We start from the raw sequence: 24,919 nt of genomic DNA on the forward strand, positions 1-24,919 counted from the left end.
AACTCCAGGACCTTAAATGCCTTCTTACGAAGCCACTCCTTCGTTGCCGGGCGGTGTGTTTGGGATCATTGTCATGCTGAAAGACCCAGCCACGTTTCATCTTCAATGCCCTTGCTGATGGTAGGCTTTTACTTTGGTCCCAGCTCTCTGCAGGTCATTCACTAGGTCCCCCGTGTGGTTCTGGGATTTTTTGCTACCGTTCTTGTGCTCATTTTGACCCCACGGGGTGAGATCTTGCGTGGAGCCCCAGATCGAGGGAGATTATCAGTGGTCTTGTATGTCTTCCATTTCCTAATAATTGCTCCCACAGTTGATTTCTTCAAACCAAAGCTGCTTACTATTGCAGATTCAGTCTTCCCAGCTCGGTGCAGGTCTACAATTTTGTTTCTGGTGTCCTTTGACAGCTCTTTGGTCTTGGCCATAGTGGAGTGTGGAGTTGGACTTTTGAGGTTGTGGACAGGTGTCTTTTATACTGATAACAAGTTCAAACAGGTGCCATTAATACAGTAACGAGTGGGAGACAGAGGAGCCCTTTAAAGAAGAAGTTACAGGTCTGTGAGAGCCAGAAATATTGCTTGTTTGTAGGTGACCAAATACTTATTTTCCACCATAATTTGCAAATAAATTCATTAAAAATCCTACAATGTGATTTTCTGATTTTTTTCTCATTTTGTCTGTCATAGTTGAGTCTACCTATGAGAAAAATTTACAGTCCTCTCTCATCTTTTTAAGTGGGAGAACCTGCCACAATTGGTGGCTGACTAAATACTTTTTTGCCCCACTGTATGTGATCATATACAAATCTAAGCAAGGTTTGAAATTATTATGTTTTAGTCAAATATTATATCTGTTTGGGCTTCTTGCTGTCAATTTGCAGTCCACAAATTATTTGTAATGATGTTCAGGCCCCCTGACCATTGGCCGGCGGCTGAATGTAGTTGATGATCCCTGGCTTACACCTACACCACAACCCACAGATGTGCAGAAATCACTGATTGTTTCATTTTTTCTCCCTGCATTAGCACATAATTGTGGATGAAGTGGGCTTCAAAGGAACAATCGCTGTCGCTCAGTTGAATCACATTGGAAGGAGGGAGAAATGGCACTCCATGGCCAGCACAGAAGAGAGGGCTGGCTCTAGTGCAGATCATAATATTGCTCCATTCAATTAATTGCACAATTAAGCAAAACCATTACCTGGCTATGGAGAGAACAGTAAAAACCATTACCTGGCTATGGAGAGACAGTAAAACCATTACTTGGCTATGGAGAGAACAGTAAAACCATTACCTGGCTATGAGATAACAGTAAAACCCATTACCTGTCATGGAGATAAGTAAAACCATTACCTGGCTATGGAGAGAACAGTAAAACCATTACCTGGCTATGGAGATAACAGTAAAACATTACCTGGCTATGGAGAGAACAGTAAAAACCATTACCTGGCTGTGGAGAGAACAGTAAAACCATTACCTGGCTGTGAGAAACAGTAAAACCATTACCTGGCTATTGAGATAACAGTAAAACCATTACCTGGCAATGGAGAGAACAGTAAACCATTACCTGGCTATGGAGAGAACAGTTAAAACCATACTTGGCTATGGAGAGAACAGTAAAACCATTACCTGGCTATTGAGATAACAGTAAAACCATTACCTGGCTTGGAGAGAACAGTATAAAACCATTACCCGGCTATGGAGAGAACAGTAAAAACATTATCCAGCATATGGAGAGTTTGGCCCTGTCCGGGGTATCATCGGATGGGGCCACAGTGTCTCCTGACCCCTCCTGTCTCAGCCTCCAGTATTTATGCTGCATTAGTTTATGTGTCGGGGGCTAGGGTCAGTTTGTTATATCTGGAGTACTTCTGTCTTATCCGTGTCCTGTGTGAATTTAAGTATCTCTCTCTAATTCTCTCTTTCTCTCTCTCTCTCGGGGACCTGAGCCCTAGGACCATGCCTCAGGACGACCTGACATGATGACTCCCGCAGTCCACCTGGCCGTGCTGCTGCCTCCAGTTTCAACTGTTCTGCCTGCCGGCTGCGGCTATGGAACCCTGACCTGTTCACCGGACGTGCTACCTGTCCCAGACCTGCTGTTTTCAACCCTCTAGAGACCGCAGGAGCGGTAGAGATACTCTTAATGATCGGCTATGAAAAGCCAACTGACATTTACTCCTGAGGTGCTGCACCCTCGACAACTACTGTGATTATTATTATTTGACCATGCTGGTCATTTATGAACATTTGAACATCTTGGCCATGTTCTGTTATAATCTCCACTGGCCACCCCTCATAGCCTGGTTCCTCTCTAGGTTTCTTCCTAGGTTTTGGCCTTTCTAGGGAGTTTTTCCTAGCCACCGTGCTTCTACACCTGCATTGCTTGCTGTTTGGTGTTTTAGGCTGGGTTTCTCTACAGTACTTTGAGATATCAGCTGATGTACGAAGGGCTATATAAAGAAATTTGATTTGATTTGATTTGGAGAGAACAGTAAAAACATTATCCAGCTATGGAGAGAACAGTAAAACCATTACCCGGCTATGMAGAGAACAGTAAAAACATTATCCAGCTATGGAGAGAACAGTAAAAACATTATCCAGCTATGGAGAGAACAGTAAAAACATTATCTAGCTATGGAGAGAACAGTAAAACCACTATCCAGCTATGGAGAGAACAGTAAAAACATTATCCAGCTATGGAGAGAACAGTAAAACCTGACAGATGACTTACCTCCCAAGTTATCACTAATTCAGATTTTGTGCCTCCTCCGCCTCCAACATCAGTGGGAGCTGTATCAGGCACTGTAAGGCAAAGCCCAGAAGAGAGCAATTTTAAGGCTTTTAACATAGCTGAAATACAGGACTATATGCCATTACGTCTAGTCTCATGACACAGCTTTACAGATTTTCCCAATTGTTTACACACTAAAACTGGCCCATGAGGCACAATGACRCAAACCTGTAACTAATTTAGTTGAACCAGACACCAGATCTGCAATACTATTGGCACATGTTTTGCTTTACACTCAGATTGCAATTCCATAACAAACATTTGGCAAAACACAACACACAATTCTCTACCTTTGGCACAACCTTCACAACTAAAATATATTGTGTGCAAATGAAATGCAACACTGTTCAACAAGCTAAGCTCAATTACCAATTGATCCCTTTCTCTTTTCAAACACTAATTGCAAAATGTGTCACTTTGCAATCAGACCTCTGGCATGGATAAAAAGGCCACAGGTYAGTACTCCTGTTTTTGGAGAACAATGGAAGCAAACTTGGCAGAGAGAGGTGGAGGTGGAGGTGGAGGTAGAGGAAGACCAAGAACAAGGAGAGTAATCTCTGATGAAATTCGGGCAACTATGGTGGACCATGTGGAGAGATTGACCTTGAGAGAGGCTGGGCAGAGAGTGCAGCCCAATCTGAGCCACTTCACCGTAGCATCCATCATCTGGACATTCCAAAATGAGAATAGGTATGTACTGCAGACATTGGACCTATCTACGATTTTTACTACTTGACAGTAGTACCACATAAAGCCCAGTAAAGACTGTACATTCCAATACATACTGTAAGGGGAAACAAAGTACATGTTTGACGTATTACTGTATGTATGAAATTGAGAGCTATACTACTTTGTAACATGTTTATCTTGTGTACTGTACTACTGTAGTGTTTACTGTACTGCATGCTATTTTGTTTTTGTAGAACTGAAAGACGACTATTTACAGACGAACAGGAGGCTGCCATTGTGCAAATGGTAGTTAAAAATGATGCCATAAGACTGCAGGAAATCTAGCAACAGATTATTSAAAACCCATCTTCCACAACAACAGAGTGAGCTTATCAACCACAGCCCYAATCCTTCAGAAACACCATCTCCGGATAAAGCAAATCAACAGAAACCCATTCGAAAGGAATTCAAAGAGTAAAGGATAAATGGTACGAATATGTGCAAGTAAGCAATGTAGTAGTATTACACTCTTGAAACATTAGAGACTCACTGATGTTGACAGTGAACTTTACTATACAGCAATTACAGTATTTACTGTCATATCAGAGAACAATGGAGTTGGATGCAAGTCCCATGCCTCCTGAACTCATATTCATAGATGAGGCTGGATTAAATTTAGCAAAGAAGAGGAGGAGAGGAAGGAACATCATTGGTCAACGCACCATCATTGAGGTACTGTACCTGGCCAGCGCGGGGAAAATGTCGCCATATGCTCAGCTATGAGCCACAATGGGGTCCTCCACAGAACACTGCCTATCTCCTTCATTTCCTGAACACCTTACATGACAATCTTTTTCAGCTAGAGCAGAGAGGACCAGGTGATCCTGAACAGCAAATGTATGTTCTAGTTTGGGACAACGTGCGTTTCCATCTGGCAGCTCAGGTCCGCAGCTGCTTCCATGAGTACCTGAGATGTAGCAGCAGCAAACGTGTGTTAACAATTGGYAAAAATTGTAAAATGCATTCACAATATTTATTTTATTTTACACTCCACAAACTTCTCCCTTGATATTATCGACCCGACATGTTTTGGACTATATGGTCAAACTCAAATGCCAAATGTCACAAAGAAGAAAAAACTTTTTTTAGATTTAGCTGTTCAGTTTAATATTCAGAAAATGCCATTTTACTTGACAACTGTTTCGTGCATAACACTGCAGACCGCGCATGTGCATCCTGATTCCAGCCCAAAGTAAATGGTCCATCACAAGACATCTGGTTCAAGCAGCCTTTCAAGGCTGTCAGGGGTCTGTGTATACTGTATCTACAGTATTTATGTGTATGTGTGTGTTAGTGTGTGTTAGTGTGTGTTAGTGTGTGTTAGTGTTTGTTAGTGTTTGTTAGTGTGTGTGTCTGCGTATGTATTTTAGAGAGACTAGAGGAGAAACACTCACTAGTATCCTCTGTCCTGGTCTTGGCTGAMGCAGGACTGGGCTCTCCCATGCCCACACTGTTGCGGGCCACAACCCTGAACTCATACTCCACCCAGGCGTTCAAGCCCACCACAGTGGCTGTCAGTGTGTTGCCATTGATCACCTCAGGAACTGGAAGTGGAAAGTAGACCATTATTATCATGCTGGATAAACATAGTTATGGTGTGCTTTGTTATGTACTGTATGGTAGGTGTATAAGCTACCTGTGTCCACAGCCTGCCAGCCCACAGTGAAGGGGGTCCGGGCCTGGATGATGTAGCCAGTGATAGGGCTGCCGTTGTCCCTGCCGAGGCTCCAAGAGAGCTGGGCCGTGCTATCTGTGATCTCCTCCACTGCTACTGTGTCCGGGGGCCCGGGGGGACCTGACTCAATCAGACAATTAGCAAAGTGAGCCTCCACACCCCACCACCACTCCCACCACCACCATAAACACCACCAACACCACGCCCCCATTACCAACTCATCATCCTCTTGCCTTTACAGCTGGTCCAATGCCATCACACTCCCTTTAATTAGGCTCTGTGTCCTTGATCCGGCTTCACAGGGACATTTAATGTAGACGTGGGATAAGTGAGGCTGAGAAGTGATTAAGAGCATGGGATCACTAACGCCAAACAGGAACATGGGAGGGGACAATTTGTGAAACATACGTGTGTGTTAGAAAGATGGACAGTGAGAGGAAGTGATAGAGGAAGTGATAGAGAAAGAGAGAGAGAATGAGTGAGAGAGACCGCAACACTAAGAGGCAAAGAATGACAGACAGTGTTCATGGATATCTACTCCAAAGATGGTTGCATGCCATGATGTTGTTGTTTGCTCCACTGTTCCATTATTCAGATGTTTCTATGGTATTTTGTCGGTATGTAAATGAGCCAATTAAAGTTCTCTGTAATAAACAATGGCTTTCCAAAACACCTGGGACTGCTATTACAGGGTGTTATGGGTGTGCATACCAATGTAAATCACTAGAGATAAGCTACAATAATGAGAGATGATACACTACTCCAAACACATATCAACTACCACTGTGGAAGATGCGTTCGCAAATGTTCCAGTGCCAGAGTGTGTGCCATTTTCAAATTCAGCGATGTCAAATATTGTCTTTCCATTATTTCAAAAATATGTCATAAAATTGTTATGTTTTCATTACACAAATACCACATATCATTACATATCATTACATTGTATAACATGCCATGTCATGAAATGTTATAGATATTATATACATGTACATTTGTCTGCACAGTTCTCACCAAAATATGAATACAGCATAAGTTTAATTAACCAATATTCTTCATATAGGCCTAGAAAATTAAGTATGCCTTCTAGATTCAAATTTCAGCTCCAATTTATTGCATGAATCAATTTTAATTCTGTTTCAGATTTTTCATTGCAAGCTCTAAGGTCAAGTATTCACAGCCGATACTATATTGTATTTCAACATTCAGACTTTTCTAAAGAACTTAAAATGTCATCACTTCGGAGAAATTAGTCCCTGTACAAATGTGAATCTCATAGCCAGAGTGAACTGAACATGAATTCCATAGAGGAACCCTTACAACCTTAACAGTCGGTTCTCTTACCTTTCACAACCAAGATGGCCGAAGCGGACAAGCTCTCCACGTCAGTGTCGATAACACAGACATATTTCCCCCCGTGATTCAGCTGGATGTTACGAATCATCAGATCTCCTGAAATGCTCTACAAGGGATAACAATAACACAATAACAAGAATATCTGGTATAAGATCAAGAAATCTAAAGGAAATACACTCTGAACTGTTTCATCATTCTCTCTGAGCAATTGCATGTGTGATCCTACTGTAGGTTGACTAATAAATACACGTATTACATCAGAACAATGGGGGGTGGCGCCCCTACCTTATTTTTCTTTCTAAGTGTGACTGTAGCTTTAACACTGAGGAAGCTCTGTGCACAGAGCTGCATGTGGACCTCAGGCCACTGAGTCTTGTGACACACAGGAACCAACAAGAACGTCAGCTGTGTTCTAATCAAACAATCCTGTCGGCTACCCTTCAGGCACTGCATGTTCCCCTACTCAGCCTCGCACAGGACCCACAAAACAAACAAACACATTTCGGCTAATTGGCAAGATGATCCTAATTATTCCATAATTACATAAACCAGATTAGATAAGAAATTAGTATGTCTCACAGACTAGGAGCTAATATTGTTCTATATAAAACCGTTTGTTCTTTGAGATCCTAAAACTGATAAACTGTTGAAAAACCCAAAGATGAGCAAGATGTGATGAAACAGCTTCTGTACATTTTCCCGTCTGCCATGGAGGTTTAGAATAGTTACATAAATTAATGTGGAAGAGCGATACAAGTAATAGTATTCATATTTTAAAGTGAGTGACATGAATCATATTTACAGTGTCTTCAGAATGTATTCATAACTCTTGACTTATTCCACATTTTGCTGTAACAGCCTGAATATTTTTTGTATTAAATATATTWTTTTTTATCCATCTACACATAATACCCCATAATGACAAAGTGAAAACATGTTTTTAGAAATGTTAGCTAATTTATTGATAATTAAATACWGYAATATCTCATTTACATAAGCATTCACACCCCTTTACTATGACACTTCAAATTCAGCTCAGGTACATCCAATTTCCTTGAGATGTCACTACAACTTATTTGTAGTCCACCTGTCGCCAATTCAATTGTATGGGCATGATTTAGAAAGAAACACAACTGTCTACACACGGTCCCGTAGTTAACAGTGCATGTCAGAGCCGAAACTATACCATGAAGTCCAAGGAACTGTCCGTAGATCTCCGAGATAGAATTGCGATGAGGCACATATCTCTGGAAGGTTATAAAACAATTTCTAGAGTGTTGAAAGTTTCCAAGAGCATAGTGGTTTCCATCATTGGGAAATGGAAAAAATATGGAACTACCCAGACTCTGCCTAGAACTGGCCGTCCGACCAAACTGAGCAACCGGCAAGAAGGACCACTCTGATAGAAAATCAGAGTTCTTTGGCTGAAATAGGAGAACCTGCCGGAAGGACAACAGTCTCTACAACACTTCACCAATCTGGGCTTTATTGGAGAGTGGTCATACGGAAACCACTCCTGAGAAAAAGGCACAAGATTCAGTGGTCTGATGAGCCAAACATTTTACTCTTTGGCCTGTATGCAGCTCATCACCTGTCTAACACCATCCCTACCGTGAAGCATGGCAGAGGCAGCATCATGCTATGGGAATGCTTTTCAGCGACAGGGACTGGGAGACTGGTAGGGATAGAGGGAACAATGAATGGAGTCAAATACAGGCAAATGCTTGAAGAGAACCTGCTTCAGAGTGCAAAAATGTAAGTTCCAACAGGACAATGACGCCAAGCATACAGCCAAAGCAAGGCTTACATGGCTTCAGAACAAGAATGTGAACGTCCTTGAGTGGCCCATACAAAGCCCACACTTGAATCCCACTAAAAATCTGTGGAAAGACTTGAAGACATCTAACTTAAAACCTTTTCTCAATAGGGGGGCGCTATTTTCACTTTGTAAAAAATCGTTCCCAAATTAAACTGCCTCGTACTCAATTCTTGCTCGTACAATATGCATATTATTACTATTGGATAGAAAACACTCTCTAGTTTCTAAAACCGTTTGAATTATATCTGTGAGTAAAACAGAACTCATTTTGCAGCAAACTTCCTGTCAGGAACTGAAAAATCTGAAATCGGGGGCTCTGTTCCAGGGCCATCCTATTAATTTGCATGAAATCTATGGGTCTACATGCACTGCATACGCCTTCCACTAGATGTCAATAGGCAGTGAGAGGTGGAATGGGGTGTATAGCTCTATCTGAGGCCGAATAAGACCTGTTGGAATGACGCGACCACTCTTTTCATTGTTCACCATGGCGCGAGATGGACCTCTGGATTGCGTTCTGAAAAGCTTTCGTTATAGACGTTAGATATCTCCGGCTCTGATTTTATTTGATATATGTGTTAAAAACATCATAAAGTCGTTATTTTAAACCGAGTTATATCAGTTTATATCAGTATATTGCGATTTTCAGCATTTTCTTTTCTATGCGTTATGGTTGAGTTGGACACTACTGCGCCACATGGCTAGCTTTGTTTGCTAATTGACAGATGAAGAGGACATTCTACAACCAAACAACGATTATTCTGGACAAAGGACCCCTTGTACAAGATTCTGATGGAAGATCATCAAAAGTAGGAACCATTTATGATGTTATTTCGTATTTCTGTCGAAAATGTGTCGTCGTATTTTGGGCGCTGATTTTGGGCGCTGTCTCGCTATAACGTAAGCTGTATGTCGTACTAAAGTTATTTTAAAAAATCTAACACAGCGGTTGCATTAAGAACTAGTGTATCTTTCATTTGCTGTCCAACCTGTATTTTTTAGTAAAGTTTATGATTAGTTATTTGATTAGATTAGGTGAGTGTCAGAAATATATCCGGATAATTTTGTGCAGTTTGGCTACGTATTCACATTGTTCAACCACGAATTGTACCGCTAAATATGCACATTTTCGAACAAACCATATATGTATTGTGTAATATGATGTTATAGGACTGTCATCTGAGGAAGTTTATGAAGGTTAGTGAAATAATTCATATATTTTGCTGGTTTTGTCGCTATCACTACCGTTGCCTTGAATCAATGCTGTTGTGTGGTTGGATATTGTAGTAAGCTAATATAATGCTATATTGTGTTTTCGCTGTAAAACACTTAATAAATCTGAAATATTGGCTGGATCCACAAGATGTTTATCTTTCATTTGCTGTACACCATGTATTTTTCATAAATGTTTTATGATGAGTATTTAGGTATTTCACGTTGCTCTCTGTAGTTATTCTAGCTGCTTTGGTGAGATTTGTGATGGTGGCTGCAATGTAAAACTATGATTTATACCTGAAATATGCAAATTTTTCGAACAYAACATATGCTATACAATAAATKTGTTATAAGACTGTCATCTGATGAAGTTGTTTCTTGGTTAGTGACTATTTATAMCTTTATTTGGTCGAATTTGTGATAGCTACCTATGCGGTAAAAAAATGGTGAAAATATGCGGTTGGGTCTTTTGCTATCGTGGTTAGCTAATAGAAATACATATTGTGTTTTCGCTGTAAAACATTTTAAAAATCGGAAATGATGGCTGGATTCACAAGATGTGTATCTTTCATCTGGTGTCTTGGACTTGTGATTTCATGATATTTAGATGCTAGTATTTACTTGTGGCGCTATGCTAGGCTATGCTAGTCAGCTTTTTTACTGATGAGGGTGCTCCCGGATCCGGGATTGTGACCAAGTAGAAGTTTTAACAGAGCTTGAGAAAATCTGCAAGGAAGAATGGGAGAAAATCCCCAAATCCAGATGTGTAAAGCTGATACAGACATACACAAGATGACTCAAAGCTGTGTTCGCAGTCAAAGGTGATTCTACAAAGTATTGACTCAGGGGTGTGAATAGTTATGGAAATTAGATATTTCTGTATTTCATTTTCAATACATTAGCAAAAATGTCTAAAAACATGTTTTCACTTTGTCATTATGGGGTATTGTGTGTAGACGGGTGAGAGAAAAAAAGGGGTTCTACCTGGACCACTGTATCTGCAGTTAATTATTAGGCACATAGCAAGGCTACCATCACTCTGGGGAGTTGGACTCACATTCCAAAATTCCAGGGCCAATGTTCACTTGGTGAAGTGGTCTGTTACACATACACAGCATGTCATCCTTCAGGACTTAAAATGGAGTGTGCTTGTGCAGAGATGATTCACCTGAGGGCTAGCCAGCATAGACACACTCAAGTCACACCAGATTTCATCAACTCACTGGGCAGTGACCACAACCTGGCTTGGCTGCAATTGGGTATGAACCCTAGAGGTCTTCATCGGTCCAAAAAGTTAGACCTGTTCCGAAATGGACCTGGGGCTTTCCCACCCGGACCCGATATGCATAAATATTTGTTTATATATAGAGAATCATTCTAAACGGACCTGAAGACACATACCTGAGACCCGTATCAGATCCGACCTAGACCCGGTTCTCGGGTATTCGGGTACAGGTGGACCCATGAATACCCTCTAATGAACTGCCTGAGGATCCTCACGTTTCAGAGTCAAAGACCAAGTGGAGCAGAGTGGCACTTATGTGTAGCTAAGGGATGGCATGGCACTCCTCTCCTCTGAGAGGTTAACATGCTTATGCCATGTATACGTCTGACATACCAGCCAGCAGATGTCTGACCGGAGTACGAGGGGTTAAATCCCATGCTTTGGCAGGCAGGAAGCTATGAGGCAGATCTGGTTTAATTATGTTAATTCATTCATCAGAAGCTGTTGAGAGGAGCTGGTAATCTCCTTGGGCATTGGGATATGGAATCTGTGAAAACTCTTTCTCATTATGTGTGTGTCCACATGTCAATGTCATTTGTAATTTCCACGCAGGAGTGAACTTAACATGACCACAACATTGGAAGGGTTCAACTCCAATACCAACCTCAACGTTTATCCATTCCTTAAGTTATTTTCCAACTATATCCATACAATGAACCTGGGGTGAGGAATGAATCCCTAAAACAGTGAAAACATTTTCCTAAAACTATTTGGCAGAGACAAGTGCAGAACAAATGAATATCAAAACTGAACACATATTTTCAACAAAGAGTAGTCTCTTATCGTTAATTCCAGGAATGAGGAATTTTACAGGTGCCAAGGCTTGCCCTTGGTTAATGCCAGCCAACTCATTATAAAACTCTTTCAGGGCATAAGATTCATAAATAGGTATGCAAATTAAATTACAGCAAAGAAGGATGATAAAAAAATGTTCTCCCATGAGGTGGATGGATGAAAAGTAAAAATAAGTTTAATTATTCAGGCTTATTCCACCATAGAAACATCTTACGGATTAGCATGATCTCCTACGAAATACTGTGGCTTTTCACCTTTATATTGTCTTATGGATAACATCGCAATTCAAATGAGCTGTCCGATAGACAGGGAGACAAAATATGCATGGCAGATTCATTGAAAAAGAGAAACTATAGCTTGAAACAATGGAAATTAAATACAGCCCATTGAAGCAACACTTCAATGATGAAACTGCTGCTAAGATTTGATCCCAACACATCCTTCATTTGTGCTCTTCTTGAATACACATTTAATAAAGTAGCCTACTGTGTGACAATAGAGCTTTTAGATGTTTTTAAGATGTAGCCAACCTATTATACAGAGATTATACCGTTTTCAAATAAGCCATATTGTTTTGCATAGTCTGCCACACTGTGTGAAAAAAATATCCCACACTCTTAGAAAAAAGGGTGCTATCTAGAACCTAAAAGGGTTCTCCGGCTTTCCCCATAGGAGAACCCTTTGAAGAAGCCTTTTGGGTTCCATGTAGAACCCTTTCTACAGAGGGTTCTACATGGAACCCAAAATTGTTCTACCTGGAACCAAAAAGGGTTCTCCTATGGGGACAGCCGAACAACCCTTTTTTCGAAGAGTGTAGAATAGCCTCACAGCGGTGGTCCAATGCTGCTGATGACTTACCCCTCCTACTCTGTCGAAATGGTCGGCATCCCCGTGGAAGTCTATGAGCTGCCCGTTGAATTCCCAGGAGAAAGACACAACCAAGGCTGGATCGCTGGCTATCTGGCAGGGCAGCACGATACTCTCGCCAACAATGATCTCCATGTTAGCAGGCCTCTGGGTGATTCTGGTGGGCTCTGTCCAGGCAACGACAGTTTAGTATGCATCATAATACTCTCTGGGTGGGAACCACTAAATTCAAACAACTCCAGTGTTTAAGATTATAACTATATCAAACTTTTATTATGAGAAGGATCACCATAGCTACATGTATCTAGCTTCTAGAACTTAACTTTCAAACTATTGTTGCCTCACTAACATTTAACAACATTTCTGGTTGACAATTTGTATTTGCATGGTCAATTTGGGGGGAAATGTTTGAAGTAGGATTATGCAAGCAGAATACATTCCCAATGGTGGCTGCAGTGGAGTATGGGCATTGTAAGAGAAAGGTCAGGATAATTAAATTTCATTAGATTAAAGGGTTCAGCTGTTGGCGTATGACCTAAAAAAGCTAATGAGAAAAACAATGGAGGTAGTGACGGACGCTTACAATACATGTACCCGATAACTGCACCAACACATTACGTCACCACACCCATAAATAATGACCTTCACTTAATTGCTGTATAATAACGTATTGTCTATTTCACCACTCTCTCTAGTAAAATCAATTCCAATTGGAAAATTACAACCTTGTCTATGTACAGACAAAATAGTAATGACCAATTGAAGTTGTACAGACAAAATTGTAACGCTCACTTTCATTAAATGTTAGGCTGGAATTATTGGTACAATAATCAGTAAAAGACAGTAGATAAAAAATATCCGACAGTAAGGACAGCAGTTGATGTTAAAAATGGCAATTACGTTAAAATCAAGAACCAAAATTAATAGTTTTTGGGAGATGCCTCGGGCTTATTGTGAGAACACGTTATGATATCACACCTGTGATAAGGAGTCTTCCGGTGGCGCTTGCAGTCCCAAACTGATTTTTAGCGATGCATGTGTAGCTCCCCGCATCCCTTCTGGTTGCGTTGACAATCTTCAGTGTCCCGTTGGCAAGCAGAGTAATCCTAGGGGATAAATAACAGAGATTCTGAGCTGTTGCTTGGGTAGAGAATAGAAGAACCATTTTTGAATCCAGTCCAAGTGCTAGGATGCATAATAGCCTTCCGTTTCAACATCATTTACATTTTTCCTTGTATTCCAACAGAGAAAACTGAAAATTGACTTTGCATTTAGCAATTTCCTGTGAAATTGGTGTCCTAATGCCAATCATTCTACCCAGGCTTGCCATCCAAGAGATGGTTATCTGCATGTGCATTTTTGAATTTAAACTAAATAAGCCTAACTGAAACCTGAATGACTGAAATGTAGGTATTTGCATATGCTAAGCATTCAACATGCACAAACTCCGCATACAACATTTACTATCTATATCTACATTTTTCCAGGGGTTTGTTTTCTCCTCATCAGCCTTTCCCCCTACTCATCCACACATCTGCAAATATTCTAATCACACACAACTGCCCTTTGTTCATGCTGGGTTTCACACTACCTCTCGTTTTTCTGCACGATCTCATTGCTTTTCTTCCACAGGCTAATTGCCCGGGGCGAGGCTTGGGGCTTGCACTCCAGAACCACTTCACTGCCTGAGCGAGCTTTCAGCAGGGGCTTCAGTGGATTCTTGGAGAAACTGGGAGGTGATGCTTTAGGAGACACAGGGGGGGACGTGAAGAAGACAACTTGAACCAACTCACAGATCAACTGTGCTGAGCTGAGATTGACTGTCATTCCCTCCCTCCTTCCTCTATTCAATGGCATCAAAACCATGATCTCCATAGGAACTGCTCCAGAGCTTCAGCGATGAAGCCATGTCAGCAATGAAGCCATTTCCCCCCTCCCCCATGGAGACCAGTCCTCACTACACACTATGGGCTTCTCTAAACGTTGGGCTTTGTCTGTCATCATCACATTTTGTCAGTCATCATCTGAGACCCRCAGTGTCATTAAATATCAAGACAGAATTGGATTTCTCATCCAGTCAGTCAGATAGAACTCAGCAAAGCTCTCCGAATAAATCGATATGTAATCTACATGAGAAAGCCCTCTGATGCCACTGTGCAATGCGTTTGTAGTATCAAAATCAATATGATGAAATGATTGAAAGTAAAATGAGACACTCCATCAGATTCATATTTTCTTCTCTGGAGCCGAAGTGGCATTAAATGAGGCTGCGAGTGTATGTTGAAAAGGGCAACGGCAGGGTGTTAYTTTTATCTTTAAGAATATGATCAAACACACAGCAATCTAGACACACATAAAAAGCAGAGCGAAAAGCTATCTTACCTAACACCATTAGCTCAGCGCTGGAATAAATAATGCCATGTTTGTTTTCAGCCACACACTGATACATTCCGGCGTCTGACAGGTTTAATGCTGCTATGGAGAGAGCCCCGTTTTCGATTTGCACCCGGGCCTGTGGACGAGAAAGCAAGCAGATCTGCATATGTATTGCTGGAGCAGTCTATTATGTCCACAGGCGCAAATGCAATTACTTGTACACTATGAAGAGACAAGAGAGGGGAAGAAATAACACTTTATAGCACCCTGTTCTGGTATGTATGCTCAGGTTGGGACTAGGATAGGGTGAGGGGGTAGAACATGCTGACCTGCTGCTTCAACAAAAACAAAGAAAGTTATATTGTCAATAGCAGTAGACCACTAATAAGCTATTTATTTCCCATGGCCATCAAGTTGGAAAAGCCACTAAAACAAGTCAGAATTTCTTTTCTGCTGACGTCTTACTCAGACTGAATTTGAACCCCATCAGCTGTTCAGAGATCCTGAACCACAGCACAGTATGTGGAGATGCTGATGGGGTTTAACATGCGAGACTCCATACATACCTCTGCCATTAGGTTGTCTCCATTCCTCAGCCAACTGTAGGAGGGCTTGGGTTTTCCGTTTGCCTTACACTCCCAGAACAGGTTCTCCTCAATGGACAGGGCCCCGTCGGTCATTGTTTGCAGCCAATGGGGTTTCGCTATGAAGAGGGAATATGCAGATGTCAGGGACATGATGTGTCAAAGAAATAATGATGATAACAAGGACAACGGAGCCAAGACTGAAAATAAATTGTTATTGTGGACCGCTGACATAATATCAGAATTGTGCCTTAACAGTTTGAATGAATATTCCATCATTGGATTCTCCATTCGCCGAGCTGCCAGGACAGTAGACTCAGGGAAATCGAGAGGGGGAGGGGTATGCCTCTTCATCAACAGCAAATTGTGTGCTGACTTGAGTACAGTGAAAGTCTCGACCCATTGTTCACCCATCTTGGAATGCCTGATGGTCAAATGCCGACCCTTCTACTGCTGTATACATCCCACCTCAAGACAAGAAATATAACAAGTTGGTAATTAATGAACTGTTATATACAAGCAGGAAACGTACATCCGGGGGCTGCCTTTGTTTGCTGGCGATTTTAATTCCACGTCATTACTTGCCCAACTTCCATCAACACGTCGGCTTCACCACTAGGGGCAATTAACTTCTTGACGCTAGGGGCCAGAATATTTTTATTATAATTTTTTTTTTTTTAAATAACGTTCCCAAGGTAAACAGATCTCAGGCCCAGATCGCAGGCGAAAACCTGAGGAAATCCAACCCGGAAGTGCTTTTAAAAAAATCCCTGTTTCATTGCCTGCCCCTCTTCCATTTAAAGGGGTATCAACCAGATTCCTTTTCCAATGGCTTCCTCAGGCTGTGACCAGGCTTTAGACATAGTTTCAGGCTTTTATTTTGAAAAATTAGCGAGATTTTTCAAAACTAGTCAGGTGTCCTTTGATTAGTTCCTGCGCGCGAGAGYGGTAGCTCGACATTTTCTTTCTCTCTTTTATTGAATAAGTTACCGTCCGGTTGAAATATTATCGATTATGTATGTTAAAAACAACTGAGGATTGATTATAAAAAACATTTGACATGTTTCTACGAACTTACGGATACTTTTTGGAATTTTTCTGCCTTTCAGGACGAGAACGAGGCTGTGTTTTTCTGAACTAACGCGCAACACAAATGGCGTTTTTTTGTATAAACAATAATTTATCGAACAAAAATAACATTTATTGTGTAACTGGGAGTCTCGGTGAACAACACATCCGAAGATATCAAAGGTAAGCGATTATTTTTATTGTTTTCTGACTTTCGTGACCAAGCTAATTTAAGGCTAGCTGTTCTAGCATTGATTGACACTCCAAAACGCTTGAATTGCTTTCGCTGTAAAGCATATTTTCAAAATCTGACACGATAGGTGAATTAACAACAACCTAAGCTGTGTTTGTGGTAATTTCACTTGTGATTGCATGATTATAAATATTTTAGTATTCTTTTTTTGAATCTGATCGTTTTTTGGAATTTTCTTCTGCCTTTCAGGACCAAGAACGAGCATGTGGTTTCTGACCATAACGCGCAACCCAAATGGCGTTTTTTTTTGGTTAAAAACTAATATTTATCGAACAAAAATAACATTTATTGTGTAACTGGGAGTCTCGTGAGTGCAAACATCCGAAGATTATCAAAGGTAAGCGATTATTTTTATTGCTTTTCTGACTTTCGTGACCAAGCTAATATAAGGCTAGCTGTTCTAGCATTGATTGCTACACTCACAAACGCTTGGATTGCTTTCGCTGTGAAGCATATTTTCAAAATCTGACACGATAGGTGGATTAACAACAACCTAAGCTGTGTTTTGGTATATTTCACTTGTGATTCCATGATTATAAATATTTTTAGTATTATTTTTTAATTTTGGCGCTCTGCAATTCAGTGGTTGTTTAGGAAAATGATCCCGGTAACGGGATCCGTAGCATCAAGATTAAGTCCTGTGCAACTGGGTCCTGGACTTCCTGATGGGCCACCCCCCCAGGTGGTGAAGGTAGGAAACAACACCTCCACTTCACTGATCCTCAACACTGGGGCCCCACAAGGGTGCATACTCAGCCCCCTCCTATAATCCCTGTTCACWCATGATTGCATTGCCACACATGCCTCCAACTCAATCATCAAGTTGGCAGACAACACAACCATAGTAGGCCCGATTAGCAACAATGACGAGAGAGTACAGGAAGTAGGTGAGGGACCTGGCGGAGTGGTGCAAGGAAAATAACCTCTCCCTTAACATTAACAAAACGAAGGAGCTAATCGCGGACTTCAGGAAAAAGCAGAGGGAGCACGCCCATATCCACATTGATGGGACCGCAGTGGAGAAGGTGGAAAGCTTCAAGTTCCTCTGCGTACACATCACTGATGATCTGAAATGGTCCACCCACACAGACAGTGTTGTGAAGAAGGCGCAACAGCGCCTCTTCAACCTCAGGAGGCAGAAGAAATTTGGCTTGGCCCCTAAGACTCTCACAAACGTTTATAGATGCACAATTAAGAGCATCCTGTCGGGCTTTATCACCGCCTGGTACAGCAACTGCACCGCCCGCAACCGCAGGGCTCTCCAAAAGGGTGGTGCGGTCTGCCCAATGCATCACCGGGGGCACACTGCCTGCCCTCCAGAACACCTACAGCACCCGATGTCACAAGGCCAAAAAGATCATCAAGGACATCAACCARCGAGCCCCGGCCTGTTCACCCCACTATCATCCAGAAGGCAAAGTCAGCACAGGTGCATCAAAGTTGGGACCAAGAGACTGAAAAACAGCTTCTATCTATAGGCCATCAGACTGTTAAATAGCCATCACCTTAGAGAATCACTGGTCACTTTAATAATGGAATACTAGTCACTTGAATAATGTTTACATACTGCTTTACTCATCTCATATGGATATACTGTATGCTATTGTACCCTATTTTAGTCAATGTCACTCCGACATTGCTCATCCTAATATTTATATATTTCTTAATTCCATTATTTTACTTTTAGATTTGTTCGTATTGTTGTGAATTGCTAGATATTACTTCACTGTTGAGCTAGGAACACAAGCATTTCGCTACACCCACATCTGCTGAATATGCGTATGTGACCGATACAATTTTATTTTATTTGAACAGATCCATATACGATGGAATCTCAATTGCACTCCACACTGCCCTCACCCACCTAGATAAGAGGAATAGTTATATCAGAATGCTGTTCATTGACTACAGCTCAGAGTTCAACACCATTGTCCCCTCCAAGCTTGTCACCAAGCTTGGGACCCTGGGACTGAACATCTCCCTCTGCTACTTGAGCCTGGACTTCCTGATGGGCCGATCCCAGGTGGTGAGAGTATCAGCTCTGCCACGTTGACCTTCAACACGGGAGCTCCACAGGGGTGTGTGCTTAGTCCCCTCCTGTACTCCTTGTTCACCCACGACTGCGTGGCCACATACAACTCCAACACCATCATCAAGCTTGCTGACACCACGACGGTGGTAGGCCTGATCACCGGAGACAATGCGACAGGGAGGAGGTCAGCCTACAGGGAGGTCAGTGATCTGGCAGTGTGTTGCTGGAACAACAACCTCTCCCTCACCGTTAGTAAGACCAAGGAGCTGATCGTGGATTACAGGAAACTGGGGGGCGAGCACGCCCCCATCCACATCGACGGGGCTGCGGTGGAGCGGGTCGAGAGATTCAAGTACCTCTGTGTCCAAATCACTAAGGACTTAAAATGGTCCACTCACATGTGCACAGTCATGAAGAAGGCGCAACAGCACCTCTTCCCCCTCAGGAAGTTGAAAAGGTTTGGCTTGGGAATATGGTATTGGAACTAACCCAGCTTCTTACTTTCTTGTGTTCTTCTTATTTTTTTTTTTGTGTGTTTTTGTTCTACCTTATGTTATTTTTTGTGGTATATTGATATTTATTAATGCATTGTTGTGTTTGGAGCTTGCAAGAAAGGCATTTCACTGTACTTTTGCACGTGACATTAAAACTTAAAATTTCACACAGCCAGGTTTTCTAACAGATGATCAAGGCCAAAGCCAGTATTTTGACTCCAAGCCTACATTTATAAATGTGGGTATCTATTACAACAGCACATTGACTCATAAGTGTCTCTGGATTCCTTCAATGTAAAATGGATCACCTACCCTGGAAGGCGATACGACCTCGTGCAGCGTTTTTCCCCCGGCTATTTTCTGCCACGCACTCATACATCCCTGTGTCTTCCTGCTGGAAATGTGGAATTTCAAGAACAGCGTTGGAGTTCTTCATCTTCACCTTACTGGGAAATGGGACGCCGTTGGTTCTCCTCCAACTTATTTCTGGGACTGGGCTGCAACACAATGAGGAGAAAAAATCCCTTATGACGACTGTCTGTCAGTCTGAGGTGAAAAAACGTGATTAACTGTACAGAAGCTTCTTCTGTGTAATGGAATTCAATATTTCTCTAAAGAGGAGGCTGCCAAAGCCTTTAGAATTAATGTAACCATACAAATCTGGAAATCTGGCTTTCATCCATTTTCACTGTATCAAATTTCAACAGCTTTGCCTTCCTGGACATATGAAAGGATGTTTGATTTTCACATCCTCACAATGTGCTACTGCTTTCTTTACTCCTCTGTAAGTCTGTGATACTTGACTTCAAGACGATGAGTGATATCACTAATATTCCTGCATCCTATGAACAGCAAACCTCCTAATTACGAAGACCTGCATAACAAATAAACCTGCACTCGCCGCACAAACACGTGCACATTCACTTACTTTCCCAGTGCGAAGCATTCTAGTTTTACCGTGGATCCCTTCGCAGCTGGAACAGTGTCAGGGAAATTAACTTCTATTTTCGGTTCGTATTCACCCATTGCTCCTATGAAAGGGAGACAATACACAAACAGCATTTTGGCATCAATGATTAATGGCACACACACTTTACGCCTTGGAAGACAAGGCTCAACAATAACATGGGCCAAGAAACACAAAGGTCTTTGTGTGTGGAACAGAAACGATCACTGAGAGGTTGGTAAGAGGGAGAGAAACGGAAAAGGTTTATTAAAGATTCAAAGAAGAATACACCTGGGGGAGGGGATGGTATGTATTCATCTCCTGTGGAGATGTGACTTCTTTTCAGACTGAATCTAATATTCAAGCTGCTAGGAGGGCAACAACTCCACCCAATGACTTTTCCCTTTGAGGAGGTAAGGTTACTCTTTGTCTTTTACCAAGTACAATTAGCATTATAGACTATCAGGAAAGAATGGTCTATTGTAGACTGTGTATAGTCTGCCAATGCTTTACACGTTTTGCGAGGTAGACTATTGATGTTGTAGCCTGTGTAGCGCCTATCTCTTTATAAGGGGCTTAATCTGGGCAGTTTGTGCAGTCTGATCAGTGTGTATGTTTACATAAAGGATGGGATCTTACCGTCATTCCTCAGGACCAGTGGTGTAGGAGAGCTAAGGACTTTGCCCTTAGTGATGCTATTGTTGACCACACAGGTGTAGTTGCCCACATCAGAAGGCTCCACTTTAGCGATGTACAGACTTCCTGTCTCCTGGGAGATGAATCGACGACTATCTTGCTGGACAAAGTAGGGGTATTCATTTAAGATCCATGCAAACGTCAGCTCTAGGAGGGAGAGGAATGTGACAGCAGTAAATACAGTAGTAGTACTGAACAGTAACATACATGTAGACGTACTAGTCAACATTGAAAAATGCCCTTCTGAAAATATCAGAAATGCGAAATGTTTCAGTGTAGATATATCCTATTGCTGAAATACTGTACTAGAAATCAAATTCAATTTTTTTCTCTTTTTTAAAGTTTCCTTTCAAGAAGATACCAGGTGAATGCAGTAGAACAGCTAATGCTGCACAAGAAAGAGCATCCAAAGGAAAGAGAGCAAACCAAAATGGATTACAGCACCGTACTGGCACTCATGACACATGCCCTGTTCTCTACTCTTAGTGACTCGGGACGGGACTTTCTTCCAGGCTTGTCTCATGCATGCCATTCTTCTCCTCAGCCAACAGGCCTAGCATAATTAAGAACACAGACCACAGCATTACTGAGTCATCTTGAAGAGAGCACAGATTCACAGGCGTGAGGTACTGTAGCAGTAGCCTATCCACAGTGGTGTGGAGGCGAGAGTGTGTAGGGAGCTAGAAGGTGTGTGCGTACTGTCACTCATTTCCTGTCCCCCTGGGAGCAGAACGCCTTGCAACCTTGGCTGCTGGGATCACGCTTTGGCAGTCGGTTCAATGAAGCCAAAACTAATTCATTCTGATGAAGCAATGCAAGACCGGGTATCCCTGACTCTAAGCTATGTGGCCAGTGATGAACAGTGATAGCATTTGTCAAGCAAATACAAGTAAAGAGGAAAATGAAAATATAGTGCAACAACCTCTTTTCTTATTGAACACAATAGCCATTTATGTAACATGCACAACGTTACAAACATGCCATAGCTACAACACAAAAGGAAACCATCCCTCAATTGAGCCCTCGAGAATAAACAAATATTTATGATGAAGCAGAGCCCTAATGCAGTCACTTTAGCTAGCAACAATATTTCATTTGTGGCCATGTCTATGTAACATGAGATATAATGTGTCATTTGAGAAAACATCTATTCCAACATTTGAAGCCACTGAGGCAGAATAAAAACCTGCAGGGATGTCTTATAGTCAGTGGGTAACGATGGGCCCAATGAGTTCAAGGTTGTGCATGACATTCATGCTTCACAATGCAATGAGAGCAGTGCTACGCTTACTGGGTCGTATTCTCTTGTTCAAATAGGAAAACCAAACCAAACACAATACTGCTATGGTGACAACAACATGTCTGGCCTAAGATCATTTATGAGCGAGAGGCTGTCGCAGTGTGTTTCAAACTGGCTACACAAGGCCATTATAACTTCCTCCAGCTGTACACACACACACACACACACACACACACACACACACACACACACAGGTACACACACACACACACACACACACACACACACACACACACACACACACACACAATGTGTACTATACAAAAGAGAGGAACCTCTAATGGGTCACGTTTATTTAGGTTTTTGGCAATGAGGCCCTTTATCTACTTCCCCAGTCATAGGAACCGTGTATACCATTTTTATGTCTCTGTGTCTAGTATGAAGGAAGTTAGAGTTGGTTCGCGAGCCGTTAGCGCCATGATACCCATAGACTTCCAGTCATGGAGCTAACGGCAGTTAGCATTTACGCTAGAGTTAGTTAGCAACTTCCTTAAACTGCACACAGACATTAAAATGATATCCACAAGTCCAAATCAAATTATATTGGTCACATACACATATTTAGCAGATGTTATTGCAGGTGTAGCGAAATGCTTGTTTTCCTATCTCCAACAGTGCAGTAGTATCGAACAATTCACAACAATACACACACATCTAAAAGTAAAAGAATGCAATTAAGAAATATATACATCTTAGGACGAGCAATGTCAGAGTGGCATGGACTAAAATACGGTAAAATAGAATAGAGTATATACATATGAAATGAGTAAAGCAGTATGTAAACATTATTCAAGTGAATAGTGTTCCATTATGAAAGTCCATTTCTATGTGCAGTGGCAAGAAAAAGTATGTGAACCCTTTGGGATTACCGGGATTTATGCAGAAATTGGTCATACAATTTGATCTGATCTTCATCTAAGTCACAACAATAGACAAACACAGTGTGCCTAAACTAATAACACACAAATTATTGTATTTTTCATGTCTATATTGAATACATAATTTAAACATTAACAGTGTAGGTTGGAAAAAGTATGGAGTCAGAAGTCAGCTAACGTGGAGTCCAATCAATGAGACGAGATTGGAGATGTTGGTTAGAGTTGCCCTGCGCTATAAAAAACACTCACAAAATTTGAGTTTGCTATTCACAAGAAGCATTGCCTGATGTGAACCATGCCTCGAACAAAAGAGATCTCWGAAGATCTAAGATTAAGAATTGTTGACTTGCATTAAGCTGGAAAGGGTTACAAAATAATCTCTAAAAGCCTTGATGTTCATCAGTCCACGGTAAGACAAACTGTCTATAAATGGAGAAAGTTAAGCACTGTTGCTACTCCGTCCTGCAGAGATGACTGCAAGAGCACAGCACATAATTCTCATTGAGGTTAAGAAGAATCCTAGAGTGCCAGCTAAAGACTTACAGAAATCTCTGGAACATCCTAACATCTCTGTTGACGAGTCTACGATACGTGAAACACTAATAAACAAGACTGGTGTTCATGGGAGGACACCACAAAAGAAGCCACTGCTGTCCCAAAAAAACATTGCTGCACGTCTGAAGTTCATATAAGAGCACCTGGATGTTCCACAGCGCTACTGGCACAATATTCTGTGGACAGATGAAACTAAAGTTGAGTTGTTTGGAAGGAACACAACACTACGTGGGGAGAAAAAAAAGGCACAGCACACCAGCATAAAAACCTCATCCCAACTGTAAAGTATGGTTTGTGGCTGCTTTGCTACCTCAGGGCCTGGACAGCTTGCCATCATCGACAGAAAAATGAATTCCCAAGTTTATCAAGACATTTTGCAGGAGAACATAAGGCTATCTGTCCACCAACTGAGCTCGTCAGAAGTTGGGTGATGCAACAGGACAATGACCCAAAACACAGAAGTAAATCAACAACAGAATGGCTTCAACAGAAGAAAATATGCCTTCTGGAGTGGCCCAGTCAGTCCTGACCTCAACCCGATTGAGATGCTGTGGCATGACCTCAAGAGAGAAGTTCACCCCCAAGAATATTMCTGAACTGAAACTGTTTTGTAAAGAGGAATGGTCCACAATTCCTCCTGACCGTTGTGCAGGTCTGATCCGCAACTACAGAAAACGTTTGGTTGAGGGTATTGCTGTCAAAGTAGGGTCAACCAGTTATTAAAACCAAGGGTTCATATACTTTTTACACCCTSCAGTGTGAATGTTTACACGGTGTGTTCAACAAAGACATAAAAATGTATAATTTGCAGTGTGTTATTAGTTTAAGGAGACTGTGTTTGTCTATTGTTGTGACTTAGATGAAGATCAGATGTTATGACCAATTTCTGCATAAATCCCGGTAATTTCAAAGGGTTCACATACTTTTTCTTTCCAATGCATATGGGGCAGCAGCCTCTAATGTGCAGGGTTGAGTAACCGGGTGGTAGCCAGCTAGTGATGTGTCTGGTGTTCAACCTTCCCAAGTTCTCTCACGTCACCCCGCTCCTCCGCTCTCTCCACTGGCTTCCAGTTGAAGCTCGCATCCGCTACAAGACCATGGTGCTTGCCTACGGAGCTGTGAGGGGAACGGCACCTCAGTACCTCCAGGCTCTGATCAGGCCCTACACCCAAACAAGGGCACTGCGTTCATCCACCTCTGGCCTGCTCG

General features: G+C 41.8%; 1 protein-coding gene across 1 annotated transcript in view; it reads right to left on the reverse strand.

Annotated features, from left to right (window-relative positions):
* LOC111977495 (contactin-3-like) overlaps positions 1–24,919 on the reverse strand; it is an 87,679-nt gene that overhangs the window by 12,671 nt on the left and 50,089 nt on the right. The window contains exons 6-17 of the mRNA XM_070447507.1: positions 20,921–21,124; positions 20,264–20,366; positions 19,648–19,832; positions 15,471–15,607; positions 14,911–15,040; positions 14,120–14,270; positions 13,507–13,634; positions 12,520–12,695; positions 6,536–6,653; positions 5,156–5,314; positions 4,914–5,063; positions 2,695–2,801 (exon numbers count right to left, since the gene is read on the reverse strand). Of these exons, the coding sequence (XP_070303608.1) occupies positions 2,695–2,801; positions 4,914–5,063; positions 5,156–5,314; positions 6,536–6,653; positions 12,520–12,695; positions 13,507–13,634; positions 14,120–14,270; positions 14,911–15,040; positions 15,471–15,607; positions 19,648–19,832; positions 20,264–20,366; positions 20,921–21,124 (1,748 nt within the window). The remainder of the gene's footprint in view (positions 1–2,694; positions 2,802–4,913; positions 5,064–5,155; positions 5,315–6,535; positions 6,654–12,519; positions 12,696–13,506; positions 13,635–14,119; positions 14,271–14,910; positions 15,041–15,470; positions 15,608–19,647; positions 19,833–20,263; positions 20,367–20,920; positions 21,125–24,919) is intronic.

The sequence above is a fragment of the Salvelinus sp. IW2-2015 genome, linkage group LG1 (assembly GCF_002910315.2).
Source record: "Salvelinus sp. IW2-2015 linkage group LG1, ASM291031v2, whole genome shotgun sequence".
Lineage (NCBI taxonomy): Eukaryota > Metazoa > Chordata > Actinopteri > Salmoniformes > Salmonidae > Salvelinus > Salvelinus sp. IW2-2015.